The 21,548-nt window shown below is 51.1% G+C and overlaps 1 protein-coding gene across 1 annotated transcript in view; it reads left to right on the top strand.

The window, feature by feature from the left end:
* Positions 1 to 881: 881 nt before the first annotated feature.
* The window catches only part of MFSD4A (major facilitator superfamily domain containing 4A), a 38,180-nt gene continuing 17,513 nt past the window's right edge, over positions 882 to 21,548 (top strand). The window contains exons 1-3 of the mRNA XM_073320296.1: positions 882 to 1,348; positions 9,873 to 10,071; positions 10,236 to 10,475. Of these exons, the coding sequence (XP_073176397.1) occupies positions 1,119 to 1,348; positions 9,873 to 10,071; positions 10,236 to 10,475 (669 nt within the window). The 5' untranslated portion in view covers positions 882 to 1,118. The remainder of the gene's footprint in view (positions 1,349 to 9,872; positions 10,072 to 10,235; positions 10,476 to 21,548) is intronic.

Genomic DNA, 21,548 nt, shown 5'->3' with positions numbered 1-21,548 from the left:
CCTGGCTGGACTCTGGGACACTGCTTTGCCTGGGAAGAGTGTTGGAACAATCACTGGTCAGGGGCTAAATGGGTGATCAGCTTTACTACTATGGGCATGGGGCTAAAGTTAAGCGGATGCATACATGTTTGCAGGTGCAGGGCCTTAGTGGGTTTTCCGTTTGCTGTAAAGAGCCTTTTAAGCCACACTAGGGGAAGAAGAACCCCGGAACAAAAGTGGGTTTGTTTTTTCCCCCCTGGGTTTCTTTTAAAAGCCTCCAGACAGGCCATGTAAAGGGCGAAGGGCCTAGAAACTAACCCAACATTCAGCTGGGTGGCCTCCCTTCTGAAAGCCTGAGCCATGAGCTCGGGACCCAGGCTGCTGGAGCCCTCCTGGCTGGCACTTCACTGCAGCCCAGCCCAGGGGTGCAGGGACAATCTGTGTGTGTGTGGGGGGGGGGGGGGGAGGCTGAGAGCCACTGAACCAAACTGTAAACCCCGCACATGATGGAAACCACTTCAAGCCAGGGGGGTGCAAAGGCAGCGCCCCTAGTTCCAGCACCTGTGGCCTAGGCTCCAGCAGGGCCGGGGCCAGGGCTGCTGGGCGCTCACATTTCCCTTTGCTGCAGCCTGACGGAGCCCACGATCCAGCGGGCAGAGGGACCTGACCCAGTGCCTGGCCGGGGCGGGGATTTCCCCGCTTTCCTCCTTGCACAGGACCAATAACCCAAATCCCCGGTCTCCGCCCCCCACTCTACAAACTGCTGCAGCCCCGCAGCTCCTTGCCCAGGCTCCGACCCGCTGGCCTCTGGGCACCGCGGCGAGCCCGAGCCCCCGCCCCCGCCCCGCTGCTGCCCCGGGAGGCGGTGGCCGCTGCCCCCCGGGCCCAGGGGCGGGGCCAGCGCCCGAGTCCAGCAGCGCTGCCTGCCCGCGCCAGGCAGATCCCCGCTGCCCGGGGAGCGGAGCGCCGGCTGCAGCGAAAGCGGAGCGACTCCGGATTGCCCGGGGAGCGGGAGAAGGGCTCCCGGGCGCATGAGATCCGGCGCGCTGTCCACCCGCCGGCCCCCGCGCTGAGCCGAGCCCTGCCCGTGGCCGGGAACCCGCTGCGGGCGGCTCTCCTCGCCGGAGCCCGAGCCCAGGATGGTGTGGGATGAGCGGGTGGCTGCCCTGTTCCGGAGGAACCTGCAGCCCACCCTCACCTACTGGAGCGTCTTCTTCAGCTTCGGGCTCTGCATCGCCTTCCTGGGGCCCACCCTGCTGGACCTGCGCTGCCAGACCCAGAGCTCGCTCTCCCAGATCACCTGGGTCTTCTTCTCGCAGCAGTTCTGCCTCCTGCTCGGCAGCTGCCTCGGGGGAGTCTTCAAGAGAACGTAAGGCCCCCGGCGAGCTCAGGGCCCCCCCGATTAGCCTCACCCCCCCCCCCCGGCCCGGGGGCCATGCCGGCTCTGATCGAGAACCGAGCGCCTGCCCTGTCCCCCTGCTCACACCACCTTCCCTCTCCGGCCAGCTTCGGGACCCTGAACTTCCCACGTGGCTTGGCTGTAGCCTCCTTCCCGGCGCTGTATGGGGCCTTGTGGGGACGCTCCTTTCTGTGCCCCCCTAGGTCAGCCGGGAGAGCAGGGCCCTAGTTCAGGTTGTACCGTCACTTTTGCTCTAACAGCTCCAATTTTTATTTCATGTTCCTCCAGCAGCTTGCAACTCTCCCCCTTCTGGCTTGAGACGCCCCATGCGTGGGCTCCACGTCTCCGGTCCCTATTTCACATCACCTCTGAAAACGTGTCTTTCATGTCTCCTCTTTTCCCTCTCTCTCCACTCCCCCCTGACTTTCTCTTTGCTTTTGTCTATTTCTCTGATTGCGGTATGGAACTCAAAGCATCTGGGGAGACAAGTTGTGTGAAAGATCCTGCACCAGCGAAACCCTTTGTAATGGACCCGTAGCCCTCACTCACCTGAGCAGTTCCATTGAAGTCAGTGGAATTGCTCATGAGAGTAAAGGCTGCAGGTTTCATTCTGTAGGAGCCTGATTCTGTACTTGGGTCCATCCAGCTAGTACCTCGCTGCATCCATGTGGAGTGTCATTGATTTTATTGAGCTCAGTGCAGAGATGGTGCATGCAGTGGGGAAACTGCAAGTCTTACTCCAGACTTCCCAATGTATTTATTTAACCCAATCGTTTAAAAACATTGTGGAAAGCCTGTTTTAATAACCCCAGTGTCAGCAATCACACTGTTATCTTACGCACGGGGAGGTTGGCCAAACAAGATTCAACCTCAAACAATAACACTCTAAACATGAAGTTGCTACAGGGTTGAAGAGGGTACAGTCCGATTTCAACTTCACACAAGGCATGTGTGAGGGACAGCAGCATTCTTCACAAATCACTGAGGCTTCCAAGTGCAGCCAGGCAGGGGATCAGTAGCAAATCTTGTGTTAAGATCTCGCTTAAATAGAAAACGTGCAACAGCACTGTGAGAGGTTTCCACACAGACGTGGACACTTGGATGTGAGGACAGCTATTGCATATCAAAATCAGCTGATTATTTACCATCTTACTGATCCCTGTAGCTGACTTTTGTAGTCTCTATCTGTATCATTATTTACATGATACTCTTGTGGATATAAAGTGTTTGTTTTGAAACTGTTCTCTTGACTTATGAAGGAGGCATTCGGTAGATAACTCTGATTAGTACCTGTAAATAGTCTTGGAATTAGAATAGAGGGGCAATTGCCATCCCAGCCGGCGCTCCCGGAGCTGCATTGATGGCATTTTGAGCAGAGGAGCCAAGGGCTGTATGTACTTGGAGATGATTGTACTTGGAGATGTCCTAGAGGAGATCAGCAGAAGCATCTTGACTAGGAGACCGAACTACTTGCCAAGTCAGGGGTGGTGCGTATTGGAAGGGGACGGTGCGCGGGAAGCTTGCCCAGCCTGTGATATGGATAGTGGATTTCAGATTCCCAGGTCAGTATCTTTTGCCAGCACTTAATTTACTGCCTGTGTGTTCAAAGGTGAGATTATGCAAATACAGACCAATGATTGCTCAGTTGGAAATGCCACGTTCATGTTGATATGCTTCTTCCTGGTGTCCAGCCTGTGCTGCATGGGCCTTTTAGGGTTTCCCTAAGAATGGATTTTTGGTGTCTTGGATTTATAATCCTGTGCGGGGCAAAATGAGCAACCCCCTCCTGCCTTAATAAACCAGGGCCCTGTTTGTGGCTCTTCAGTGCACGGGCAAGATTCTTAAAACGGTTGCTGACATTCTTATTGGGAAGTGGCAGGTATTTTGGGCAGTGGGGGGTGTTTCCCATGTGTCCGAGGTGCACTGAGCAGCATTACAGAGCTATCTTCAAAATGTGCCATGGCACTCGACTTTACATATATTAGATATTAGCTATTTAAATCACAACGCCCTGCTGCAGTTGGTATTATCGCTATTTTACAGATGGGCAAACTGAAGCACAAGGTGGTAAAGTGACTTGCCTGAAGTCACCGCTTGCTAGAATGCTGCATGGTTATAAAGGCTAGAACTCAGGAGCTCCTGGCTCCCAGTCCTGTGGCCAGAGCACTAGTCCCTGCCTCCTACGGTTCAGAAGGTGATAGCTTCTACTAGAGCTTGCTAAGGCCCCATTGACATAACAGTCACAATCAAGCAGGAGACCTGGCTCTAATTTGTAGTGCAGATGGCGTCTAGGCTTTGTTTCTTATATGGGCTAAATCCTAAGACATGGTTCTGGTTCTGTCTGCTCTACAAAATGGAATGTTATAATCAAGTCAGGGGATAACAGTGCTGTTAACTGGGCCACTGGTTGTAACTGTAGCATAGATGGGGCTCAAGATGGCCTTTCGTTCCTCTAAGCAGAGAGCTGAATTAACGCTGGGCCAAACTCTGAGCTTGTGTAACCCCACTGAAATCTAGACATTTGCAGGCATGTAACAGAGCAGAACATGAGCTACTGTGCCTGAGTTGTTATGAAAATATCAGTCTTGTACACCCCTCCTACTGACGCTGGGAGCTGCCCTTTCGTCTTACTCTTGCAATGTGCTACACTGAAACTGTAGGGCGAGAAATGCCCTGTATAACTGAAAGGAACTAAAATTGTGAGCCTTATTCATAAGACTGGCATGTTACTGTCTTATGACTCAGTGTGTTTGTAGTTTTTATATTGCACCGTGGTACAGAGTTCAGAAGAATATAGCTTTTAGAAGATGACATGAACAGGGTATTCTCTTGCATGGGTGGTAACAGCTTTTAAGCCTATTGCGCACCCTGGATCACACCCTAGCACTACCTTAGCTTTGTTAGAGAGATGCTAAATTATATGTCAGATCCGTTAGGGTAAAGGAGGTCTATGCGCATCTTCCAGTTGGCTGGTTGGCTTCTTGTAAGCAGCCCCGTAGCTCACTGTGGCTGGAAATGCATTAAAGAATCCCATTTTATTGTGTTCTCTGGACCGGATTATCAGATGAGCTGAGCACAGTGGGTACCCGCTGAGAGCTGAGCGCTTGTGAAAATCTGGCCATAAGTGTCACACGGGGAGCTGGTCCGGGTGGAGCCTTTCTGCAAATCTGGCCCTGATTTAGGTGCTTGAATAGGAGCTGATCTCTTTGGAAAATCCAGCTCTGACTGTGGGTGCTGAATGCTAGGAAACCTGGCCCTGCGCTCTTTTGAGAAGCTCTTGTCTCACTCTCTGCTTACCCCCACCTTCCTCTGTTCCTCTAACTTCTCCTGATGGTTGATTTGAATACTGGGTCCTGCCATTATTAATACTAATATCTTATTTTCCCCCCTCCACCTTGCACTCCTCTGTGCTGCCCTTCCATTGCCATCTAGTCTCTGCTCTCCTGCCGCTCCCATTGCAGTGGTATTTGGGCGCTCCCATTGCAGTGGTATTTGGGCGCTCCCATTGCAGTGGTATTTGGGCGCCTGTGCCCTTGTTTGCCTTTTCAGCGGCTGCGTCTGTGCTGAGAGTTGGTAGCGTTTCTCCCGCTGTTGGCACAGCACCGAGCTAGCCCCACTGAGGCTAGCCAAGCTGGGGGTGTTAATGTGGATCGGCACAGGCATGTTTGGCCCTGTGTGGTGTAACCCTGCTCAGGCTTCCTCCAAAGGTGTGTTCCCCTAGGTGGTCAGATGAGACGAGATTCTTCAACTTTCCGTAATCCTAAACTCTCTCCCCTCTTGGCGCCTGATCCTGCTCCACTGAAGCCAAGGCCTGTGTCTGTCACTAGGGAAGGCAACAGTGGGAAACACCAGGACTGGTCCTACAACCACTTCCTCCTCCACCCTTCCCATCTTTCTAAGGTTTTTGTTTCAGCGTCTCCTTCATTTGGCGCCATGTGTGGCTCCAGTATTGGGAGGGACTGAGGGTGACACATTTGTATAGTGTCTTTCATTCCTAAGCACCCTGGGAAAGCTCTCTGAGCATTGGGCCTGACTTTGCAGGGAAACCGAACATCTGCGGCTCATAGGAATTGCCAGGCGGACTTAGACCCGTGGTCCATCCAGCCCAGTATCCTGTCTCTGACAGTGGCCAGCACCAGCTACTTCAAAGACAGTGCGAGAAACCCTGCAGTTGACGGAAGTAGGATAGTCTGTCTCCCTGTGAAGGTCTCATCGTACCCCATCATTATGAGACTGGCTGAAACCCTGAAGCATGAGGTTCCATATCCCTTCCCCTAGCTCCCCTTGGCTTCAACAAAACGTGGACACTTCTGAAAATCAGATTCTCTGTTTGTACAGGAATCCCTTCCCCGCAGTGCAATGCAGCCTCGGGGGGCGAGGGGAGAGGTAGCAGATGTTTATGCAAGGCAATGCTCCACAACTGGTTAGCACAGGTTACCACTGTATCCCACTACAGCCAGATGTAGGGGAGACAGAGAGTTAACTGTCTGGTGAGGTGTGCAATGATTTTTCATGTTCAAGACCTGGGTTTATGTCATGCCTGTTACAAAGATATAGGGAAAGAGCTGAGATTTTCAAAGGAACCTAACAGGTTAGACATCCAACTCACACTGCCTTTCAGTGGGAGTCCAAATCCCACCTTTGGTGTTGAGGAGTCCACTCTTCAAACTTACCTGAAAGCAAATGACTTCATTTTGGATTCAGTGGCTGGAAGAGAGCAATTCCTTCATACTCACTAATGCCAGAGTTGGGGATGTGGGGGTCGATGGGCGCAATGCAAAGTGGGTTCTCTTGGTGCTTGCTCCGGGGGCTGTATAAAGAAGCGATGGGATCATTAGTGGTATGTTTCTGGAGGCACACACTTTTGCTATTTAAAAAAAAAAATCTTTTTAGTGCTTTTTAAGGACATGAAATAATTAGCGATTAATGTTTAACTCCAGTAATGAATGCACTCTCTAACCAAGCCGAGGCAGCTCTGCAGTTGTTTTGCTAACACTGCAGAATATAAAAGGCACTTCTGGGATCTCTAGGTGCATGTTTCTACCATCTCATATTCACTGGCTGCTAATCCCTACAGTTCTCTTCCCCAGTGGGCTCTTGCCATACCCCACGGGTGCTGCCTTGTACCTCTTTGGCTCCTTTCTCTTATTTGCCTGTTGTTTTATTCCATGGCCTTTTGTCTTTGGGGTTTGTTTTTTCTTTGTCTTGTGAATTTGCTCATGGGGATCAGGGTTTTAAAAAGGGCTAAACTGCATGAGAGGCTGGGTTAGTGCCCTGCAAAATGTTGGACCCTCAAAAACAATTACATTAGTTTTTTAATTTGAATACATGGAGCTGGGCTCCAAGATAAAATGTGTCTGTGAGTCCAGAATACCAAGTTTATGCCATCCAGCAGAGTAGGAAAGTAAATTTGCACTTAGGTCTGTTTTGCCCGAGGATGTCAAAGTGTGTTATAAACTATTCAGCCTCATGCACTCTGTAAGGCAGGAATTACCCTCATTTTGCAGATGGGGGAACAGAAGTGCAGAGAGGAGAAGGGGTCTGTCCAAGGCCAGCCCGCCAGCAAATAGCAGTCAGGACTACATAGCAGATGTCCTGGCTCCTGGCCGGCTGCTCTAGGCAACCTGCTTTGGAGAATGGATTTTGGTTTCCACAGCCCTTTTCAGCCTCTTATCTTAAAGCCCTTGGCAAGGCAGGGAGATAGCTACAGACTCAGCATTCAAATGAGCTTGGCGATCAGCTGCTGCCCAGCCGGGAGTCTTACCTGTTGAGCGACAGGGGGCAGCACGTTGGCTAGGACACACAAGTTATTCCCCTATGACCCAAAACACTCGCCTCAGCGACCCCCAGAAACGGGCCCAGGGTCCCTCTGATCCGGGTCTCCTCTCTGCAGCTGCGTCGTCGTGAATGGCCCAGGTGTCCCTCTGTGCTGCCTGGCAGTGGCAGCTCGGGGTGGGGGTCGGGGGAAGCTGTGACTTGTGACCCAGAGATGCTGCCCCCAAGCCAAGCTGCTCCCCAAGGAGACGTGGCTGTGGATTTCCTCTGTGCTGTGAGTTGCTTGGGAGCGAGGGGAATGGATTGTGCATGCAGACGATATGGTTTGCATGCCTGTGCGAGGGGGGGCTTGGCTGTTACTGCTGATCCCGCTCTCTGTCTCCAGCCAGAACTGGAGTGGCTTGCATCACCCAGCAACGCCCCCCTCTGGTCGGTTAATGAGTGATGCTTTCATGTGCCAAAGGGACCAGCCCTGCTCCATCAGAAAGCTGTGGGTGCCTAAAGGTGGGGAGAGGTGCTAATTGGGATGCGATCTCTCCAGGGGGACCTGTCTGTGCTAGCTGTTCTCTGCTGAAGTTTTACAGTCTCACATTTTGCTACTCTTGGTCTTTTCAGTGCTTTGCTGTCTGGTCTCTGTTTCCTTCCTTCCTTCCTGCCTTCAGACTTGGCAGCTTTGCAGCGATGCAATGCCAGCCTGGGCTCGGTTCTCTAACTCAGAGAGCTGGCCGGCTCTCAGCTGACAGTGAGAGCAGCCTTGCTCCCTGTTTAGCTCATAGCAGTCCGGACAGAAGGCAGGGAGTGGGCTTATTACCCACAGGATCTGTGACGCGATGCACTTGCCCGCCTTATGCTAAGGTCCTTTAAGCGTTTCCAGACCACTCGCCTGTGGGAGTGCCTAGGGAAGTAGGAGTTCGGGACCTTTTCAGTTGGTTACAGGGGAAAGACTGAACAGGTCCTGCTGTTGTGATGAAGAGGTGATCCTCACGGGGGATGTAACCAGACTGTGAACGGAGGAAGGGATCCACTGGGGAAGATGGAACTTCTGGCACCTGGGTGGGTTGTAGCTGGGGCTTTGGGGAAGGTATTGTAGGAATAGCAAATATTTGTTATGGTAGAACCCAGAGGCCCCAGTCAGGACTGTGGCCCCACTGTGCTAGGGCTATCCAAGCACAGAAAAGAGACAGTTCAGCCTCTTACAGTCTAAGCAGAGGTTAGGTCAGATGTATTATGATGTTAAAATGATCAGTAATGGAAACAGTTGATACTGAACCTGGTATCAGTAGGTTTCAGAATTAACACTCACTGAGAGGACCACAGCAGGTCACGACTCCTGGAGCTCTTGTTTCAGGCTGTCTGCAGACTCAGGCTGGCACTGCTGCACCATTTACACTCAGGTCATGGTTGGAAGGCTCTCTTCACACCTGTCCGGTCTAGAAACTTTTAATTTCAAAAGAAACTTGAGAGTCTGCAGCAAATAATGGACCTGCAGCGTGTCAGATACACACGAGGCTGGGTACAGTCTGACTCCATCTCATGGTCACAATGTGCAATATAACGCTTGTGGTGTAGAGGGGCCCTAGCGGAGCAAAACCCTCCTGAACAGAGGGCACGTCCCACTGGCTTGCAGCCTGTCCTCTAGCCATCCTACAACCATTAGGTACCTGGGTAAATTCCACTTGATTAAAGAGGTTTCAGCCCTTGATGTGGTGATCAAGGTTATCACCTCCCCTCCATGCAAACATTGGGTGAGATCATGGGATGTGGGCACGAGAACCTTTAACGTGGTGCCTGGGGCTGGGTGTGCAGGGCAAAGCTTGGAAGAAAGCCTCAGACGGGCGTCCTGCTTGCTCTGTGGTGGTGCAGCCAGGAAAGGAAGGAGGAAGGATTGAACTCCCAGAAGGCAGGTTCTTGCGGAGAGCCAAAGTTAGGGCACGAGACAAGCCAAATGGGGAGACGACTAAAGCAATAAATGAGCTGTTGAAATCAGACATTATGGTGCCCAGGACCCTAGCTGGGTTATATGTGGCCTACAGGCAGCAGCAAATAGAGCACCATGTCATGTTTAAATAAAAACGGAATGGATGTAGCTTTTCCTAATGTGACATCAGTGCGATTGGTGGTCCTGGGGGCTGGAGACTGCCCACAGCACAGGTGCAGCATGGTCAGCGCCATAGTCTCCCTGCCAATATGCCCCCTCTGGGCCTCTACAGGGGAGCAAGGAGTTAAGTGTCCATGATGCATTCAGTCCACAGTGCCTCTGAGACTAGCAAGAGATGGGGATGGCTGGAGGGATAGGGTAGTGATGGGACATATTTCTGTGGCCTGTGTTGGACAGGAGATCAGACTAGGTGATTGTAATGGTCCCGTCTGGGCTTAACATGTGTGGAAACCATGCTAAGGGCCACATCCTGCCTCCCTGCAGCGTAGCTGGATCCTTTGTCCATTGTCTGATCAAGGAATATCCCTCATAATCCTTTCCCCACCATGTGCTGAATGGTAACGTAGCCAGCGTAGTGAATGGTACGTGCACCATGGGCTGATGTGCCATGCTCAAGTGACTCCGAGTGCACGGGGGACGGGGCAGGCCTGTTAATAGACTAAGAATGCTACTGCCAGGGGATAGCTATGGGTGTGTCCCTAGTGAGCAGGTTCATGTCATTGCTGGACAGGGCTCTCCCCAAGGTAACTCTGTCCCTCTGTTTCCCCTCTCCCTGCTCAGGTTGTCTCAGTCCCTGGTCGCCCTCTTTGCGTCGTCCCTCGCCATCTCTGTGGTTTTTGCCATCATCCCTCTCTGCCACAATGTGGTGGTGCTGGCTGTGGTCATGGCCGTGGCGGGACTGGCTATGGGATGCATCGACACCATCTCCAACATGCAGCTAGTGAAGATCTACCAGAAGGACTCGGCCATCTTCCTGCAGGTGAGGCAGATGCGTTGGCTTCCCCTTGGGGCAGTTCTGTCGGGACGCGGCAGCTCTTGCTGTATTTCTGTTGTCAGGTCTCGTTCTTTCAGGAGGAGGTTCCAGCAGCTTCCCTGCAGGGGAGAGCAGAAAATTAACCTCTTGGCATTTGTCCTTTCTTCCAGGCCCTTCACTTCTTTGTGGGGTTCGGGGCCCTGCTGAGCCCACTGATAGCTGACCCTTTCCTCTCGGACACCAACTGCATCCTGTCTAACTCCACGCTCAATGCCACCAGCAACCTCCCTCACATCCGCAAGTCGTTGGTCCCCCACCATCCCGGCAACCTGTCGCAGTACGAGCTGCCAATGAAAGGGATGGTGGTGACGCGCGTGTCCTATGCTTTCTGGATCATGGCCCTGATCAACGTGAGTATCGTGGCGTGGTGGACCAACGGGAGTCCTCTGTGTCCCATGCCTTAGCTCTTCCTCTTGTTGTTCCCGCTCCCCTCCGGGCACCGCAGTTTGCCAGCCTCCAAGCAGCAGCGGGAAGCACCAGGGCCAAAGAGTCCCTCCAGCAGCCAGGCTGGAGTCGAGGCTGTGGATTAGCTCCGTGGCCTGGGAATAAGTAGGCAGGAGAAGAATTCACACCCTCTTTTCTCATAGGGAGCTCTCCAGGGCCTAGCTGAGTTACTGAGGCCCAAGACTGGGCCATAGGGACTCAGTTCCTTTGTGATTTTACTGTACAATTGAGGGCCAGCACTAAACTGTGAGGGTTAATGCTTTGTGGGATGGTGACTTTAAGGCCCTGTCCCCGTCCCATTGCATCCTGACCTGGAATCTAACAGGCAGTGAGATGCGGGGAGCCACTCCATGCCCCCGCCAGGAACTAGATCCCCTGAGTGGTCATTGCCCCAGCACTGGAATCCAGTCCAGTTCCCAGCTCTCCCCTCTCATCCCGCAGCCATACAGGGCCCCCAGGTTGGGGGTGGAGATCACTGCAAAGGTCGCACTGGCAGCTCAGCCATCCGGCACGGGTGACTGCGGTTGGTGAATGTTCAGACAGGGAAGTAGGATTCCTGCCAGCAGCCCCCTCGGAGCTTTCCAATTTGCGCCGGACACTGGAACCTCTCTGTGAGGGCCCCTCCACTACCCGCCCCCGTCCCTGCTCACCCCATGCAGGGCAAAGGTTTAATAGGGTTGCTGTGGTGTTTCCCAGCAGCTATCTGGGAAACCTGGATGGCTTGGGATCCTGGGCCCTTCCATGCCCTCAAGGCTCTTCTGGTGTAAACCTCCCACATGCCCAGCCTGGGCCTTTTCCCTGGGAGATGGGCAGCAAGGAATCCGCTGTCAGCCCAGCCCAGCTCCTCTCGCTCGCTCAGCCGTCTGGTCCTCGTGTGCCAGGCTCTCCCCTGCGGCACGTTCCTGGGGTGGCCCGGACCAGCTGTTGATCATCACCCTGTGGTGCAGCCAGACTTCCCGCTCGTCACTGATGTGCGGCCATGAGGGGGGAGCTGCGCGTTTGCCCTGAAGGGGAGTGTGATGCAGAATGTGAAACAATAAATCCTGTTCTTCCCACCTGATGCCGAGACCCAGAGTTCAGCAGGGCCAGGGCAGGGCAGTGCTTGAATGGGAGACCTGGAAGGAGCAGGGAGGGTGCAGTGGGAAGCTGTGTTAATGGTTCAATAGGTGGCATTTTTCTATCTCGCACTGTTTGCAAGAGTAGAGGTTTTTAGCCCCAGTGTCCTGGCCAGCGACCAACCTAGGGACCTGCCTCCTGCCTCCCCCACTCCACCCCCCCCGCAACCCCTCTTTTGGATTCAATAGTCTTCACTTCCTGTCCTGAGGACTGGGATTGGTTAGATTCACACGTGGTCTGGTGCCAGGAGACCGTTCCTAGAGATCAGTGAAAGGATTAGTGGGTTTGGTGTCTTGCAAACGTCCACGGGGAGACAAGTGTTGTAAGTTGCAAGGAAGCTGAGAGCCCAGCTCTCCATCAGTGGATGTCGCGTTATTCTGGCCTTGACAAGTTGTACGATCTCTGACCTGGGCTTACCCTTTCAGACTGCCTGAGGGCTTTCCCCCCCTACTTCAATTCAAATGGATATTAAGGGGTCATCGTCTTGAGAGTCTGTTCAGCTAGCATCCACTGCGCTATACTCTCTTGGCGCTGAGGATCTTGGCTTTCCAACGGCATGAAGCAGTAATGCCCAGTTTGTCAGAGATCAGCTGCTGAAAATGGCACCTGAACTGAAATGAGAGAAGACAAGATGGTATCTAGAATGACACGGCTTTGCCTTGTCACCAACTGGGGCTGGAAACATTCTGACGTTACGATTGTTTTGTGTAGCACCTCCAGGCCCCAGCTGAGATCAGGCTGTGCAAGGTGTATTGTGAGAGACAGTCCCTGCCCTGAGTAGCTTGCAGTCCAAGTAGCCCAGCACAGGTAGGAGACAGGGAGCAGTAGTATCCCTGTGTGACCGGTGGAGAACTGAGGCACAGAGTGTTAAAGTGATTTGGCTGAGGCCCCACAGGGAGTCTGTGGCAGAGGCAGGACCCAGATCTCCTGAGTCACAATGCCTTAACCTCCCACCCTGTCGGTATTTCAGCAGAATGGGTCAGTGTGATGTTTCCAAGTAGTGCTCAGAGAGGGAATGTTAATCTTCACACGCAGCAGTGAGTCCCAGACATGTGTCTCTCCGTCTGCCCCCGGAGACGGAGTCTGGCCATTCTCGGGCAGCGAGCCGCACTTGAGTTACAGCTGGAATACACTTGCAGGAAATGTGCTCAGTTGGCTGACGCCATGTACACACCAGCTTTGGCCTGTGAAACAAAGGGGTGTCTCGCACTCTTCTCACCAGGCAACCAGATCTCTCCTTCTGTACCGCTGGTCTCAAGCCCAATGGCCGGCCTGGGTAAGGGGCTCATGTTTTCCTCCACCCACTCTGTTCTGATACCCCTGACGTACCCTCTTCTCGTAGACCGCCAAAGCTGACGGCCTCATCCTCCCGCTGGGGCTGAGTGCCCTCCCTGGAGGTGCTAGCCGCAAGAGAGTCAGTAAATGATGCTGATCAAGCAGATGAGCACTTCCTGTCTGCCTGCTCTGCAACCCATCTGAGCTCAGCTGTCCAAAGCAGGCTCTGACCCCAGGGCTCAGTAGCAAGCAGTGCAGGTAATCCATAGGGCTGGATGGAGTGCGCCAAAAGAGAGGAGACCTTGTGGTTAAGGCACTTGACTGGGACTCGGGTGTTCTGGGTTCCGTTCCAGGCTTTGCCACAGTCTGACTGTCTGGCCTTGGGTGAGTCACTTCAGCTGCGTGTGCCTCAGGCCCTCCTTTTTAATGGGGGGAATGGCCCTGCCTATGAGGAGAGGTTGTGTGGATGCGTTCATTAACGATTGTAAGGTGTTTGGATAGCATGGTGGTGGGGCCAGAGAAATTCCAGGAGAGAGAGAGAGAGAGTGATGATAATTCTCTGCATCCCTGTGGCACCATCCCTCGAAAGATCTCAAAGCACAGCCATGAGTGGTGGGTGAATTCAGTTCATTTTATTTATCTCTATTATTTCCATGTGCTTGCCAGGACAGTCCTGCTCTCCCAGAGCATTGACCGCGGCTGCCCACCTAGCCAAGCTGTCTAAGATCCCATCCCATTCCCTCTCCCAGCCCCAGACTGAAGCGGGGAGCAGCCCGTGGTCTCAGTACATACATAGAATCATAGAATCATAGAATATCAGGGTTGGAAGGGACCCCAGAAGGTCATCTAGTCCAACCCCCTGCTCAAAGCAGGACCAATTCCCAGTTAAATCATCCCAGCCAGGGCTTTGTCAAGCCTGACCTTAAAAACCTCTAAGGAAGGAGATTCTACCACCTCCCTAGGTAACGCATTCCAGTGTTTCACCACCCTCTTAGTGAAAAAGTTTTTCCTAATATCCAATCTAAACCTCCCCCACTGCAACTTGAGACCATTACTCCTCGTTCTGTCATCTGCTACCATTGAGAACAGTCTAGAGCCATCCTCTTTGGAACCCCCTTTCAGGTAGTTGAAAGCAGCTATCAAATCCCCCCTCATTCTTCTCTTCTGCAGGCTAAACAATCCCAGCTCCCTCAGCCTCTCCTCATAACTCATGTGTTCCAGTCCCCTAATCATTTTTGTTGCCCTTCGCTGGACTCTCTCCAATTTATCCACATCCTTCTTGAAGTGTGGGGCCCAAAACTGGACACAGTACTCCAGATGAGGCCTCACCAATGTCGAATAGAGGGGAACGATCACGTCCCTCGATCTGCTCGCTATGCCCCTACTTATACATCCCAAAATGCCATTGGCCTTCTTGGCAACAAGGGCACACTGCTGACTCATATCCAGCTTCTCGTCCACTGTCACCCCTAGGTCCTTTTCTGCAGAACTGCTGCCTAGCCATTCGGTCCCTAGTCTGTAGCTGTGCATTGGGTTCTTCCGTCCTAAGTGCAGGACCCTGCACTTATCCTTATTGAACCTCATCAGATTCCTTTTGGCCCAATCTTCCAATTGGTCTAGGTCCTTCTGTATCCTATCCCTCCCCTCCAGCGTATCTACCACTCCTCCCAGTTTAGTATCATCCGCAAATTTGCTGAGAGTGCAATCCACACCATCTTCCAGATCATTTATGAAGATATTGAATAAAACCGGCCCCAGGACCGACCCTTGGGGCACTCCACTTGATACCGGCTGCCAACTAGACATGGAGCCATTGATCACTACCCGTTGAGCCCGACAATTTAGCCAGCTTTCTACCCACCTTATAGTGCATTCATCCAGCCCATACTTCCTTAACTTGCTGACAAGAATACTATGGGAGACCGTGTCAAAAGCTTTGCTAAAGTCAAGAAACAATACATCCACTGCTTTCCCTTCATCCACAGAACCAGTAATCTCATCATAAAAGGCGATTAGATTAGTCAGGGATGACCTTCCCTTGGTGAATCCATGCTGGCTGTTCCTGATCACTTTCCTCTCATGCAAGTGCTTCAGGATTGATTCTTTGAGGACCTGCTCCATGATTTTTCCAGGGACTGAGGTGAGGCTGACTGGCCTGTAGTTCCCAGGATCTTCCTTCTTCCCTTTTTTAAAGATTGGCACTACATTAGCCTTTTTCCAGTCATCCGGGACTTCCCCGGTTCGCCACGAGTTTTCAAAGATAATGGCCAGTGGCTCTGCAATCACAGCCGCCAATTCCTTCAGCACTCTCGGATGCAACTCGTCCGGCCCCAGGGACTTGTGCACGTCCAGCTTTTCTAAATAGTCCCTAACCGCCTCTATCTCCACAGAGGGCTGGCCATCTCTTCCGCATTTTGTGATGCCCAGCGCAGCAGTCTGGGAGCTGACCTTGTTAGTGAAAACAGAGGCAAAAAAAGCATTGAGTACATTAGCTTTTTCCACATCCTCTGTCACTAGGTTGCCTCCCTCATTCAGTAAGGGGCCCACACATTCCTTGGCTTTCTTCTTGTTGCCAACATACCTGAAGAAACCCTTCTTGTTACTCTTGACATCTCTGGCTAGCTGCAGCTCCAGGTGCGATTTGGCCCTCCTGATAACATTCCTACATGCCCGAGCAATATTTTTATACTCTTCCCTGGTCATATGTCCAACCTTCCACTTCTTGTAAGCTTCTTTTTTATGTTTAAGATCCGCTAGGATTTCACCATTAAGCCAAGTTGGTCGCCTGCCATATTTACTATTCTTTCGACTCATCGGGATGGTTTGTCCCTGTAACCTCAACAGGGATTCCTTGAAATACAGCCAGCTCTCCTGGACTCCTTTCCCCTTCAAGTTAGTCCCCCAGGGGATCCTGGCCATCCGTTCCCTGAGGGAGTCGAAGTCTGCTTTCCTGAAGTCCAGGGTCCGTATCCTGCTGCTTACATGCTGTGCTAGGCAGGGGAACAGGTGTCTTCAAACCATCTTGATTTGTCCATGTGCTTATAAACCAAAACACAGCTCAAGTGCATCTCACAGCTGGTGTTCATTAGGCTGGGGTCCAGGCAGCCTGTTTGATGCACTTCTCGTTGCATCAGTGAAGCAAATGGTACAAAGCGAGAATGTCATTGCAGAAGAACTCAACGAGGTGCAGCCTCCTTCGGGTGAGAATCCAGTGTTACTTACCTCTAACTCTGGGTCTGCTGTGGCGGGAGGTGTCCTCTCTATTTTAGCAATCATCCCTGATCATCCGAGTAAAGGCTGCAGTTAATGTAGGCTTTGAAGTGCAGAGGCAGTGCTTGATGGGTTAGTTTTTGTTGGGGCCCAATCCTGTTCCCAGCGAAGTCAATGGGAGCTTTGCTGTTGATTTCATGAGGAGCAGGACTGGGCCCCAAACGATGTCTCAGTTCAGATGTTCTGAAATGGCCTCTAGAATTGTATTCACCATTTTCTTTGCATCCTGGTTTTTGTGCATGCAAACTCGGGGTGTCTCTACTGCAATCACAGCGTGGGACTGCAGCTCGAGGAGACCTGCATGAAGTTAGCTCGGGTCACGGAGCAATGAAGCTGCAGCAGCACACACTTCAGCATGGGCTGTGTAAACCCACCTGAAGCCCTGGATAACCCAGGGGCTAGCCCTGAATCCCAGGGCTAGCCCCTGCTTCGTTACTGTGATACCAGAGCAGAGCTAGGTAGATTAAAGCCAGCGTGGGTATGTCTATTTGAGCTGCCGTCACATCCTGTGATTGCCGTATGGGCATACCCTCAGAAACCACATTTGTGCACACCAAGGAAGAAGTGTGGTGTGTAACTAGTTGACTCACAAGCACAAATCCAGTTTGCACTTCCATCAGGGTGGGGTTTTCAAACATGCAGACTTGGGCTTGAAAAATTGTGGATGCAAAAACGGAATGATGTCCACTGGAGGCCCATTTAGTGAAGCCCTCTTTGAAACTTAGTCCTTTATGTGGCATGAGACGTTGGTAACAAATGTGAAGGAAAGCTGGGAAGCAGGGCACACCTTCTGTAAACTTCTTGGGGTGTGTGTTTGTCTCCTGCCAAAGTAGCGTCCTTATTCTCTTTCCCTAGTTGTCCTATGGCACAGGGACGAAATTTGGCCTTCCTGTTGAATTATATAATCCAAACCAGTAATTTTAGTTTAACAAGAGCAGTGTGAGATTGGGATTGGCACGGTCTCTGCCACATTTCAGAGAAAATACGGGCATAATCTGGGCAAATAGCTGGAAGGGATCTGGTTAGATTGAAGGCAGAAGGTGGGAGGAGATACTAGCCTCATATAGGGAAACTTTATAGTTTCCACTTTTTTCTTCAATGAAGTTTTTATCCCTGATGAAGGGAGATAAATCCAGATCTCAAATACTTTAGGAATTTTGCATTCCGGAGTTCCCAAAGCAAGTTCTTCTCTTTATGCATCCCTGCCTTGCCACCAAACATGCTGAAAATCTTTTTAGATGGAAAGAATCAAACTTTAATCAGGTTAATATATGTAGCTTGGAAAAGGGGTGATCACACCACCCCTGTTTGAATGGTGTAAACATCAAGGAAAGAGAGAGAAACTAATTAGTACAATGAAATTGGGAACAAGGGGATGAAATGAAGTAGGCTTTAGAGGTGGCCGAAAAACTTTTGGCTATTTTCCATTGAAAAATGCAGTTTTGTCAAAATCTAAACATTTTGGGGGGAATGTGTCTTAATGTGACACCATTTCCTATAGGAAAAAGTCAAAATGAATTGTTGTGACTTTCTTGTTTCAACTTTTATATGATATTAAAACCCTAATATTCCTGTTTATTGTATTACCCAATATTTTGTGTTATGTTTTGAAATGATCAAAAACGAAACATTTGTGTCTTATCAAAGCAAAATGATTCAACATTACCAAAGTGTTTCGATGGTTTTCAATCAAAAATGTTCAGAACCTTCATTTTGCAGGAGATGTTGACATTTCAGCTTTTCGTTCTGATTTGAACAAAAGCAAGATTCAACGCATCAGGGTTCTCCGCAGAATGGAAACTCCATTCCCGCGTTGGCAGTGCAAGTTCCTGAGGGTGGGATCTGTTTGTCTGTGGGGTAATTATCCCAAAGGAACTGGTGGAAGCTCCTTTGCTCGGATTCTTAAGAAGAAGGGGCTGGGGGTAATCCGTGCTCCGGGAGGGAGATTGGCTGAAATAGAATCTAGAGATGGAAGAGAGCTATGATTATAACTGCATTTGCCGCCTTGATCAACCAATTTATTGCGTTTTGAATAAAGAGCCAGTTGAGACAAATTGAGGGGAAGTTTGGTCCAATGATTGGGGTTCTACCCTGGGACTCAGAAGAGCTGGGTTCAGTTCCCTGTTCCACTACGAACTGAGTGTCCTTGGGCAAGTTACTTAGTCTCTTTGTGCCTAATTCCCCATGTCTAAAATGAGAACAGTAGCAGTGCCTACTGTCCAGGGGTGTTGTGAGGATAAATAGAGCAAAGATTGTGATACACTCACATATTTTGGTGATGTGGGCTATAAGAAGTCCCTAAGAGAGACCAGGAGAGAGGAATAACACCTGAGTTTATTGAGAGCTGATGCAAAACAGCAAGATCAGGAGAGAGATTCTGACCGCTTCCTTAGCAATGCAACCCACCAACATTTCCCAGCAAGAGGCTAAGCTGAAAAAAACTCTGGGCCAAATTCATTGCTGCTGAAGTCTTGGGATTACCCCATGGAAGAATGAGCCAGGAACCAACTTTCATTGCCTGGCTGTACCCCGAATGGCTGGCTCTGCTAGCTGCTTGGGGAAGCAGGAGCCTTTCCAAAGGTAGACTGAGCCTTGAAAGGTTATCCTTTCAATGAGTGTTACCACATCCATGGGGGTGCATCTCCAGCCCCGGGGGTGGGGCAGTTAGCCATGTAACACCTGTGTCTGCTGTCTGTTCCTTTATAGTTCTGTTTAGGATCGCTGCAGGGTATAAGGAAGTCTCATTAAACCATGTGCCAAGCAGCCCAGGTGACCAGTGTGTTAGCCTAAGAAAACCAAGCCTCTCCAAGGAGCAAGTTCCTGTAATAAACGCCTCGGCCCTGCCCCATATATCTTGGCAAACAAATCACATCCGTGAGCCAACGCCGCTCCTCGCTGTTTGCCCTTTTCTGGTGGAACATAGGGAAATATCAAAGGAGGACAGAGGGCAGCTGGCTCTATAAGACACTTGGCTGGATCAGGCAAGCAGCATAAGCGCGCTCCAGAAGGTGCGAGTAACTAATGAGAAATCCCAGGGTAAAGCCTTAGGGACCAGTTTGTCCCCTTGTGTGACTCCACTAAAGTCAGGCACTTTGTGCCAGGGGTGAGTTTGGCTCCTTGCTTAGTGAAACATTCCCTTGCAAAGCTAGTGTGGTGATCTCTGTTTGCTCGTCTGAACAACGAGCTGCTTCGATTGGCTGACTCCCCACCCCATGCACTCGCCCTCTGCTGGTTTGAGTGACATCAGCCTCTCCCACACCGCCTGGACGTTGCCCCAGGCTGTTATCCAACAGGCCAGGAGCTGGTTTAAGATCAGAGCCGCCTCTGGGGATCGGGAGCCTGCTCTCTTGGTTCCCCCATTGTCTGCACAGAGCCCCTTTCCGATTGCTCCTTCCGCTTCAAATGCCCAATCTCAGCGGCAGCCGGGCACACCGGTGTCCTGACTTCCGGCACAAGGCTAGGAATCAATCCATGCTTCAGCAGGGCCTTTCCCATCAGTAGCTGTTTGCTGTGGTGGGTGTAATCCCATTGATTTCAGCGGGGCCAGGATTTCACCCTGTATTTTCTAATATGTGAGAGGGAATGGTGTGTCTAATGGCTACAGCAGGAGACCGGGACTCAAGACTCCTGGGTTCTATTCTTGCCCCAGGCACCAACTTGCTGTGTGATCTGCGGCGAGTCACTTATTCGCCCTGTGCCTCAGTTTCCTCTCACCTGTGAAATGAAGATGATCTTTACCTTCCTCGTATGAGGGTTACAATAATACTAATAATACGTGGCACTTAGGAAGCGCTTCTCATCCAGAGGTCTCAAAGTGATTTACAGTGATCCGTGCCATGCTCCCAAATGGGGATAATCTGAGGCACAGAGAAACTAAGAGACTTGCCCAAAGTCACTTGATTAGTCACTAGTGGAGCTGGGACTGGAACCTGATTCCCAGGTCTGTGTCCTGTCCGCTGCACCAGACTGTTGTCAGACTTGAACAGCTAATGCCCGCAAAGCTCTTTGAGCACCTTGCACCAAAGGTGCTGCAGAAAGGCAAAGAACAAATACGTTTTGTGCATTAAACCAAATGTATGCGGAGACTACGACCTTCTCCTGGAGGAATTAAACATCTCCTGACACTTCGCTGTTGGGAACATTGGATTGCTTGAGTACCAGGATGGGACTGATGTGTATGTATGTGCTCGGTCAGTGGTACTCATAAATCCTAGAGTTAGGGTAGCCTCATCTCAGGACTTGGAAGCTCAACTGATCTCTCTCTTGCTCTGCACTGCACAGCTGGCCATGGTGGCCTTCTAGAGAAGCATCCGGTCTTGGCCACTGCTGGAGTCAGGGTAGCAGATTTGAATGACCTGATATCCTGATCCAATCTGGCTGTAGAGAAACCCCATCCATCTTCATGAATGAAGCAGCTCGCGACTGAGCAGCTGATGTGCCATTCTGATTCACTTTGTTTCATGTAGTTGGCTGCCATGTTTCACTCCAGAGGTGGCTGCGCTGTGGTGGTGGGTGATAATCTGACTGTGGGTGGTATCAGAGAGGGCTCTGAATGTTTGTTACACAGTTCTTGGGTTTGGTTTAGGCCCACTGCTAATTCTGGTGTGTGTGAGTAAGGTACACGTGGTATTATTTGTATTAAGGTAAGACCCCATTCTGCTATGGGCTATACATACACATAATGAGACAGTCCCTGCTCTGAAGAGAGAGGACGATTATTATCCCTGTTTCACGGATGGGCCCTGATGCCCAGAGAGGTCAAATGACTTGTCCAAGGTCACACAGGGAGTGTTTGCACCCTGGATTCTTGACTCTCAGTCTAGTACCTTACCCACAGTGGCCTCCCTTTTATTCACACACACTTTGGATCCTTTAGGCTGGCAGATGCTGTGTAAATACATGGTGAGAATGTCTGCAAGGTCTGCTAAACTGGTATTTTATTATTGTGGCAAATCCGCAATTAAAATATGGTCCTGACCTCCGGAAGGATTAGAACTATCAAGTGAATACATTTTTCTTCCATGGGACTGAACTAATTGTTCCCATTCCCATTGTTCCTAGAACAATGGAGTCCTCGTAAATGAATTCAGTGCGGGGAGCGGGTGGGGTGGAGGGGAGAGAAATCCTCCATACGTTTAAATAACACCCTGAGCCAACAAAAACCAGGAAATTCAGCGTTAGCGCTCACACTTGCTCACAGATGTGTAGAAAACAAAACCAAGTAGCCAGAACTGGGACAGAGTGTGAGCCGTAACTTATGGATTTCCTGGCTTTCTCCCTTGGTTTGTCACAGAATAAACAGGACTTCAATTAAGCGG

The sequence above is a fragment of the Lepidochelys kempii genome, chromosome 21 (genome assembly GCF_965140265.1).
Source record: "Lepidochelys kempii isolate rLepKem1 chromosome 21, rLepKem1.hap2, whole genome shotgun sequence".
In the NCBI taxonomy this organism is placed as follows: domain Eukaryota; kingdom Metazoa; phylum Chordata; order Testudines; family Cheloniidae; genus Lepidochelys; species Lepidochelys kempii.
Note: the sequence above shows the minus strand (reverse complement) of the source record. Positions and strands in the feature narration are given on the sequence as shown.